At 48.4% G+C, this 9889-nt stretch overlaps 1 protein-coding gene across 1 annotated transcript in view; it reads left to right on the top strand.

The window, feature by feature from the left end:
- The window catches only part of LOC123507007, a 114098-nt gene that overhangs the window by 92356 nt on the left and 11853 nt on the right, over positions 1–9889 (top strand). The window contains exons 4-5 of the mRNA XM_045259503.1: positions 7068–7268; positions 7450–9819. Coding sequence (XP_045115438.1) covers positions 7068–7268; positions 7450–9819 — 2571 coding nt within the window. The remainder of the gene's footprint in view (positions 1–7067; positions 7269–7449; positions 9820–9889) is intronic.

The raw sequence follows: 9889 nt of genomic DNA, 5'->3' as shown, positions 1-9889 counted from the left end.
GAGAAACAAAGTGGAAAGGAGGGTTTGTTGAGGAGTATGAGAGACAGAAGGTAGGATTGGAAGGATGGAGGTGGAGGAATAGTGGATAGGAAAACTTGTGGTGGAATTAAACAGTGGTGGAAAGGAGCTCAAGGAAGAGTATTTTGTTGCGCGACATGGGACTCTGACCTCGCCATCTCCGCCTCCTCCAACATCATCACCATCGCTGTGTCCTCCTCCTCCTCCTCCTCCTCCTCCTCCTCCTCCTCCTTGGTCCTCCTCCTCCTCCTCCTCCTCCTCCTCCTCCTCCTCCTCCTCCTCCTCCTCCTCCTCCTCCTCCTCCTCCTGTACACTCGAGTCAGTTCGTGAGTGTATTATATTTTTACCCAAGCATTCCGTGTTCGTGGCAAAGATGGGGAATGTGGGGACACCTTGGCGTGGTGGTGGTGGTGGTGGTGATCCCTGTCTCGTCTCGGCTCACTGCATTCCCAGCTCGCCGTTTCAACTCTGAACATGTTAACCATTCGTGTTTTTCTCTTGTTTATCGCTGGTTTCTGTGGTGTTGGTGGTGTTGTGATGGTGGTGGTGTTGTGACGGTGTTGGTGTTACCTGGCCACTACTAATTATTGCCTCCTAGCAGGTGTTGTCCGCTGCTAACGTGCTGACCAGTTTTTAGCTTTTCTTTCTTGCTGTAATGTGTTAATCGGTTTCTTATCTTTCTTCTTCTTCTTTATCTTCATCGTCATCATCGTCATTATTATTATCCTCCTCCTCCTACTCCTCCTCCTTTCTTCTTTCTTTCTTTCTTTCTTTCTTTCTTCTTCCTTCCTTCTTCCTTCCTTCTTCTTTCTTCCTTCCTTCTTCTTCTTCTTCTTCTTCTTCTTCTTCTTCTTCTTCTTCTTCTTCTTCTTCTTCTTCTTCATCCCCTCCCTCTGTCCCTCCTTCGTTATAAAGTGATTAGTATCTCTGAGTGTTGTCGCAGGTTGATGGAGTGCTCGCTTGTTATGTCAGACAGGTGCGTGACTCAATTGTTGTCATTACGCGCGCATTGCTATGAATATTCCTCGTTATCAGTGTTGCTTGAGCTTCGTTTTGTTATTGTTATGCCTGTAGGATTACCCGATTTTCTGTTTTCATTCTGGCCATTTATTAATTTATTTATTTTGGCGTTTAGTGTGAGTACTGGTTAGAGAGAGAGAGAGAGAGAGAGTGTGTGTCGTTTTTTTCTATCTGGTGTTGTGTGCATTGTGAGAGTGATTGTGCTGATGGTGATGTAATACAGTGATAGTGTTAAAGAAGGTGAGTATTATAAATGGTGATGATAGTTATTGGTGTATCATTATCGCTAGTGATGAAGATTTAGAAGGCATCAGCTACAGGAGAGAGTGGCAGTGATGATAGTGATGGTAATAGTGATAACAGTGAAGGTGATGAATGCAAATGAAACTGCTAAATGATAATAGAGAACGTGACAGTGATAATCCTTGAACTGATAATGATGGTGGGAGCAAATAAGCACCAGAAAAGGATAGTGATGGTGATAATGATGGCGATGACAAGACGGAAGGATAATGACAATGATGATAATGGTGACACAGTGAACTGATAATGGTGGTGAAAGTAAATAAACAGTAGAAACAATCGGGATGGTGATAATAGTAATGATGATAGTGACACGTGAACTGATAATGATAGTGAACGTAAATAAATAACATAAAGAATAGTGATAGTGGTGATGATACTGATAATAATGATGAGAGAATAAAGAAACACAAAATATGAAAGGTGGTGATGAAAGTAATAGTGGAAATCCTCGGAAGTTATATAAGTAATGGTGTTGGTGGTGGTGGTGGTGGTGGTGGCCAGACGTGTCATGATGGTGGTGGTGGTGGTGGTGGCGGTGCTTGCGTGCTTCTGTCCCGCCGTGTAATCATTGCCGCCAGATTTATGATTATTGCGCCTCCCGACCCGACCTGCTTGTGCTTCAGAAACTTTGTGCCTTCACCACCACCACCACCACCACCACCGGGACGACACCCTGGCAACACCACTACCAACACCATCACGAACACGACCCCCTTATTTTTACTTCACGACCCGCACCTCCTCCTCCTCCTCCTCCTCCTCCTCCTCCTCCTCCTCCTCCTCCTCCTCCTCCTCCTCCTGGTTTTCCTCTATTTCTGTCTCGTTTTCTTTCCTGTCCCGTTTCACATTTGTCTTCTTGTCCTTGTCCTTGTTCTCGTTCTCATTTTCTTCCTCGTCCTCGCACACACACACACACACACACACACACACACACACACACACACACACACACACACACACACACACACACACACACACACACATTAATGTTTCCTCTTATCAAACAGACACGTGAGATGAGGAGGAGGAGGAGGAGGGTGAGTGAGTGAGTGTGAGTAAGAGTGAAAGCAGAGGGCAGGAGTGAGAGTGAGTGAAAGTGAGAGGAGAGGGCGGGAACTCCTTACCACACACACACACACACACACACACACACACACACACACACACACACACACACACACACACACAAGAAGTAACACGGCGTAAACTTGATGCGAACCACCTCCTCCTCCTCCTCCTCCTCCTCCTCCTCCTCCTCCTCCTCCTGTGGTTAAGTTTTGTGAGAATCGACGACTTGTACTCTTTTTCCTCCTAGTTATGAGCAGTGAGGCGTATCTGGAGGAGGAGGAGGAGGAGGACTTCCTGAAACCTCCTTAGTCCCGCCAAAATATCATTGACGCTTGCCATTTTGCAGGATCTTCGTCTTTATTGAGTGGGGTGGCTTGGTTGGCTCCTCCTCCTCCTCCTCCTCCTCCTCCTCCTCCTCCTCCTCCTCCTCCTCCTCCTCCTCCTCCTCCTCGGTAGTAATAGTATCGAGTGCAAAACTCCCACATCGATACCATGAGGTCGCTATGACGGGGTTAGTTTGATTGCATATCTCTCTCTCTCTCTCTCTCTCTCTCTCTCTCTCTCTCTCTCTCTCTCTCTCTCTCTCTCTCTCTCTCTCTCTCTCTCTCTCTCTCTCTCTCCAATTATTACCATTACTCCTCTCTTTTATTCACGGGTGGGAAGGTGTTTTGCCGGCGTGGGAGGGAGAGGAGGAGAATAAGGGGAGGGAGAGGGAATAGGAGAGGTAGTGAGTGAGGGTTGTGGCGCTTATGTCGTGTTCTGAGGTAATAAGACGGAGGGACGGCGACGGATGTTAGTAGTAGTAGTAGTAGTAGTAGTGGTGGTGGTGGTGGTGGTGGGAGGGCATTGTGGTCGTCATAAAGAGGTGGCAGCTTTGATTGTGGCGAGGAAGACTACTACAGGAGGAGGAGGAAGTGGGTTCGGAGGTGATGGGATGTGTGGAGGGGAATTGGAGGGACTGGGGAGGGCTTGTTATGTAATGTAGAAGGAAGGTAATGCTGGTGGTGGTAGTGGTGGTGGTGGTGGTGGTGGTGATCTACGAGTTTCTTTTTTGTCAGTGTGTGTGTGTGTGTGTGTGTGTGTGTGTGTAGCAGTAGTAGGTGATAGTCATTGTTATTCTGCGAGTCGTATTAGTAGTAGTAGTAGTTCCTTTTAGGTAATTCTTAGTAACTGTAGTATAGAAAGAGGAAGAGAAAAGAGAAGAAGAAAAGAGTGTCGTTATCTCTTACACACACACACACACACACACACACACACACACACACACACACACACACACACACACACACACACACAGCATTTAGCGTCTTACCTACAGCCCCTGGGGAATGATCGCCGCACTATTAAAAGAGATTAATTTTCATTGCCGCTTCCCTGCTGTGAGGACAAGGCGGGCTGCCCGCTCGACCTCTGCTTGGCTCCACCCTCCTCCTCCTCCTCCTCCTCCTCCTCCTCCTCCTCCTCCTCCTCCGTCAACGCGTAGATAATGAAAAAGAGAGGTGGATATTGGTTTAGTTAAACTTATGTTGTTATTGATGATGGTGATTGTGGTGACCGACCGTTGATGTTGCGGCGCCTAATATTAAAATCCATCCATCCATCCATCCTCCTCCTCCTCCTCCTCCTCCTCCTCCTCCTCCTCCTCTTCCTCCTCCTCCTCCACACATTCAGCTTTTTGCCTTTTTGCTCCCTTTTTATTCTCACTGTCTCCCTCCCACCAGCGTCTCTCATTTCACTCAAACTCACCCGCAGTTATTGATTACCGATGTCCAAGGCTCTGTTTGTGGCGCCCTTGTGCACCTAACACTTACTGGGGGACGGGGCGGGGTAAGGGACGGAGGGGTGTCGGTAGGAAGTGTGTGGAGAAGGGTTTAGGTAGTGTAGGAGAGCGTGGGGAGGGGGTTAGTAAACAGAAAGGATTCGTGTGTCGTTATTTAAATGAAGCAGATTCGACACAGGAGTCTTTAACACTTCAACGCAGCACATCCACTGCTTTCCGAAGGCGTCAGTTGAAGTTACACTGGTTTTAAGGATGTCTTTTTACGTTTTTAGCGAAGGAATATTAACCTTATATCAGCAGCTGGAGACTCACACTTGAGAACCATGCTAATCATCTCTGTGGCCTTGAAAAACAGTCTTGGTGAGAGTAAAGGGTTTCTAAATACGAGCCTTTATCCTGCAGCTTGCCTCGCGACCCGTTTTTTTTTTTTTTTTTTTTTTTTTTTTTTTTGGCATTGTTCATCTCGTCTTTATTTATCTCAGTATTACCTACGGTGCTCAAAGTCTGGCTGGCTGGATGGCTGGCTGGGGAAAATCTTCTTGTTTACATCCGCGACTCAGAGGGAGGGAGGAATTATATTTACATCTGATTGTCTGTGTGTGTGTGTGTGTGTGTGTGTGTGTGTGTGTGCAAGGGGCAGGAAGGGGGCGTGTGGCTGACTGATTAGGGAAGGAAAGGATGGGAAGAGAGGAATTGATGTGTGCTGGAATAAGGGAAGAAACGGATAGACGTGTGTGTGTGTGTGTGTGTGTGTGTGTGTGTGTGTGTGTGTGTGTGTGTGTGTTTAGCCTGCAGTCCCACGCCTTATCACACCTTAATGATCCTGTGTGTGTGTGTGTGTGTGTGTGTGTGTGTGTGTGTGTGTGTGTGTGTGTGTGTGTGTGTGTGTTATCAGCAGATTCTCATGAGTGTAAAACCTGCACCACAGCTTCCTGACCCTGTCCTTTGCCTGCTTACATATAAGGCACACTAACCACCAGCCAAACCCAACCAACCAAACCCTCCCAGCTGAACTTGTACTACTACTACTACCACCACCACCACCACCCACTACCACTACCACTACCACTACTACTTTTTTCCCTCGCTAGTTGTCCAGGTACCGAGATACACTAGCCGAGAGATAAGGCAGCGAAGGGGACACAGCAGACACAAACAGACACAACAGTCGGCATGCAGACAATAATGTAGTGAAGTGTTGTGTTGGCGCAGTAGTAAAGAAAGGCCCCCTCAGGACATTGACTCCCTCCACCTCCCTCTTGCCTGTGGTTTCCCCGCCTAAATTCCGGATTTGTGTCTCGTCTCGGGATCCTTGGAGTCTGAGGTGGAGATTAGCTTGTGAACCTTTCCTCTCGCTACGTACTCGGTGGCGGGAAGTGAGAGGCAGAATAAGGGACGACGTTTTCTTGTTTACGTGTCCTTGCTCCTCCACTGCTTTTAACAGGCTTAAGTTGAAGTTATCGGACGTTTTCAAGGGTGTTTTTTTTTTTTTTTTTTCTAGAATTGTAAGTTTAACAGGCTTTAGCAAAAATATGTTAAGAGTTTTCAAAGGTATTTTCATGTTTGCGGTGTAAATTTAACAGGGTTTAGTGTGAGTTGAGATTTTTCATGGGGTGATCATTTAACAGGCTGTAGTGGAAGTTATTAAGGGTTTTCAAGGGTAGTGGTCTTCATGGTCGTAATAATAAGAATTCTCTATCATCATCAGAACCTAACTAATCATCGGGGTGGCTTTTGAAAAATTGAACTTATGAGAAAACAAAGCGTATCTAAAATTGGGCAGAACTTTCTACACAAGGTAAATAATAATACGTTTTACAGTGTTCTCGTCTTCTTGGGCTAAATACTTTGGACAACCACGGAGATAATTAGTACGAGTTTCCAGTATAGTCTACGATTAATAAGCACGAAAGCCTTGTTAAAATATCACTAGCATCATGAAGCCACTTGTCACTCCCACTAGAACCTGTTAAAAGTGAAGATAAGACACCGGAATGTTTAGGAATGCTATCTGTTGTGTCCCCGTCCTGTCCCCATTCTGTCCCTGCCTTCCATCCCCCTTCTCCCGCTCGATCCCACTGCCCCAGCCCAGCCCAGCCCAGTCTTACACGCCTTTATCGCTCTCCTGTGTTTCCCGGCGGTGTTTGTGAGTGCTAATGTCATGAATTTGTTGTTTTTGAAGGTTCCGAGGGGAGATTAGATGTTGCTCTACTGTGTGTGTGTGTGTGTGTGTGTGTGTGTGTGTGTGTGTTTGCCGTGTTGTTGTTGCTATTTTTTTTATCTTTTCTTTGTTAATCTATTTGTGGTATTTTTTGTTTTGTTTTATTTGTTTACCCAATTTCACTGCTTTTGTCTTATTTACCACCTAGGCAATTTCTCTCTCTCTCTCTCTCTCTCTCTCTCTCTCTCTCTCTCTCTCTCTCTCTCTCTCTCTCTCTCTCTCTCTCTCTCTCTCTCTCATCCACTTTTCTCACTCTTTTGCATGTGTCTTCTCCGTCACTTCATCCTGGCCACGCGTTTCTCACGGTTGTCACTGCCCTCCATGTTCAGGATTTGCATTGCGTGTGTCATTTTCCTCGTGGCAGGGAGAGCACCTCGGGCCACCACCAGTAATGACATGGAATACATATTATCATTATTACCATTACACATTTTGCCTCGTAATGAGTATGACCGACAGATAATGAGTTAGTAATACCACTCGTTTCAGGAGCGCTGTGATGGTATTATTACTCCTAACCAGTTGAAATTGATGCATGTAACTGACCCCATCCCTTGTATCCCTTGTACCTTCAGAAGTGCAGTGATAGTACATTATTGCTCCTAACTAGCTTATATTGACGCTTGTAGCTGACTCCATCTCTTCCTCCTGCAGGGCGGTGGCGTGAAGGGCGACATGAGAGTACCGGTGGCGTCGGTATACCGTACGGGTGGCGTGGGCGGCCTGATGGGGTGCGTCGGAGTGGCAGCCTCGGCGCCCACCGTGCACCACCACCATATAGACCACGATGAGGAGCAGATCTCACGCCTCGCACACCACCTCTCCCAGATCTCAACTGACCACGAGGGACTCCAGGCATGTGGACTACTCTTGTTTTTATGTGTTGTGTGTCTTGTCCATTATGTTTTGTATTACTTGTTGAGTTAATGAGGACACAGCAGTTTCAGTAGTGAGTGAGGCAGCTTATGATATATATATATATGCTGTGAAGTGGCCATGTGTGTATGTCATGCTAAGTCATGCCCTCCTTTGACAGGTGTTGGACCAAGAGGACTTGGCGGCCCTGTTGCCTGATGTGAGCAGCGGCAGCGGCCACCAGGACGGCTCTTCGGTGTCCCTCGATGGATTCACTGATGATGTGGTGGTGTCGCGTGGCGGTTCAGACACAGAAGGAGAGGAACCCCCTACCGCTGCTGCTGCTGCTGCCGCTGCCGCTGCTGCTGGGGAAGAGGACGATGACCTGCCAGATGTCATTGTGCACGAGGCCATCAACTCCATGGCCATGGTGGGCGAGGAGGCTCTCAAGTTCAACACAGTGCTCATGGATGACCTGGACGACGTGGACGGGCGTGGCCGAGCCCGCCAGCAGCAACAACAGCATCAGCAGCAGCAGCAGCAACAACAGCAACAACAACAACAGCAGCAGCAACAGCAGCAGCAGCAGCAACAGCAGCAGCAGCAACAGCAGCAGCAGCAGCAGCCTCCACAGCAAGGCCAAGTTAGACTGAACCAACAGCAACAGCAGCAGCAACAACAGCAACAGCAACAACAAAGAGCAGCCAGGAGTCCCAGGGCAGAGTCTGGGTCCAGGAGCCGAGACGATCTGTCATTTGGGGACAAGAAGAAGCGAGGAAGGACATCTCGGGCTGTGCTGCCAGGGAAGGACACCCACCAGGAGGAGGACTCTGACCCGCCCTCCATGCCAGAGCTGGAAAGTTATGTTCCCCTGGACTGTAATGTGTCCAATGTCTCCCCGGATAGCGGCATACAGTCGGTGAATGGCTCTCCCCTGCACCACATCGGGTCACCGCCACATCACCACTCACCCCCTTACAGTGCAGGCAAGGCTAGTGATGGCTCTGGAGGCCACACCCGGCCCTTCTCCCCCACCTACGTCTCTCAGGACTCTCCCCCACCCCCCACGCTGCTGCCAGCTGTCACTCCACCGCACCTACTGGGGTCACCTCAGTATGAGTATGACGACCCCCCACACTCACCCCAGATGCCAGCTCTCAAGTGCCAGGTGGACCCCCCACCCGTCCTGCATGCAGATAACGCCAAACGGACCAGCCTGGAGGAGCAGGGAACCCTCAAGAAGCGGGGACCAGGAAGACCAAAGAAAGATCCAGACATGCCCAAGAGACCCCGTGGCAGACCTAAAGGATCAAAAAATAAGAAACCAAAGAAGACAGACCGACAGCCAAATGCCGTGGACTTCAAGGACAGTTTGCATAAGTTAACAAGAGACACAGATAATGTTTCGTGCTGTAAGAGTGAACACGGACAGGATGTGCCAGTGGCCAGTGCTATGGACACGTGTAGTGATAGCAAGTGGAGCAATGACATAGACAGTGAGGACCTCCCTCCGCCGCCAGAGCCCATCCCTCCCCTGAGACGGGGGCCAGGCAGACCCAAAAAGATCCCTCCAGTGTTAGAACCCAGTGTACCCCTCCAGGAACCACAGTTAAATAAAGTACAAAGTGAGCACAAAGCTGAGTCTTGTGCAGATAAAAGTGCCAATCCCCCCAGTGCCAACCCTGATGTGCAGATTACTAATTTTGAACCATCCAATTCTTTGAAATATGATAGAAAAATTAGAGACAAGGGATTCAAGGGCAAGAGGCCGGTGGGACGGCCGAGGAAGTACCCGAAAAGAGAGGATGTTAACTCTGCTAGCAACAACCTCCCAGCCACGGCAGCCAGCAAGAAGTGTTTCAGTGAGAGGATCATGCACAAAATCATCAACGAAAAGGTACGCAATAGTGAGAAGTCTGACAAATTATCTGGCCGAGTTGACGATCATGGGGAATCCTTGGAGTCCACCAGTGATCCCTACACCTTCCTGGACCTGCCCTTCGCCACCCCACATGATTCCGAGAGAAGACACCGCAAACGTCACTCAAAGCCAAAATTCACAACCGATGGTCTGCCATTTGAGGGGAAGAAGAAACGTGGCAGGAAAAAGGAATTACCGGCCATCTTTGAAAAGGTGTACCGAAACCAAGAAATGAAGAGCAAGATCAAGAGTGAGAATGGCCGGCCAGCCTTCTGCCCCACGTCTTTGGCTTTCAAGCAGGTACACAAGAAGAAAAAGAAGAAACCCAAGCACTTCAAGACCAAACACAAGAACATCGTAGATCCTGTGTTTCTTGCTGATTTGGAGGACCTCATGAGGGGGATCCAGCAGTGTTCAATCTCCAAGGCGCCCATCCTGGTACAGTCCAAACCCGGTGAGCTGCTCCTGCCCTCTATATTCCGCCTGAGGAAGGTGTCGCTGGCGGCCAAGAAGAGGAGAGGGAGCGAGAAGACAAGGACGAGTGACCGGGAATCAGGTACAGAGGGGGAGAGTGGCAAGGAGAAGGCATCAGGGAAGAGGAAGAAGAAGCTGCAGGAGGTTCCTAAGCAGGTGTGTTTAAAATTCATTTTCCTTTCTTATATTTAGATTTATGGTAAATAATGTAATTCATTTTGAAGTA

Source organism: Portunus trituberculatus, chromosome 21, assembly GCF_017591435.1.
Source record: "Portunus trituberculatus isolate SZX2019 chromosome 21, ASM1759143v1, whole genome shotgun sequence".
NCBI classification, from domain to species: Eukaryota; Metazoa; Arthropoda; class Malacostraca; order Decapoda; family Portunidae; genus Portunus; species Portunus trituberculatus.
The sequence above is the reverse complement of the archived record's forward strand: the minus strand, read 5'-3'. Positions and strand labels throughout refer to the sequence as shown.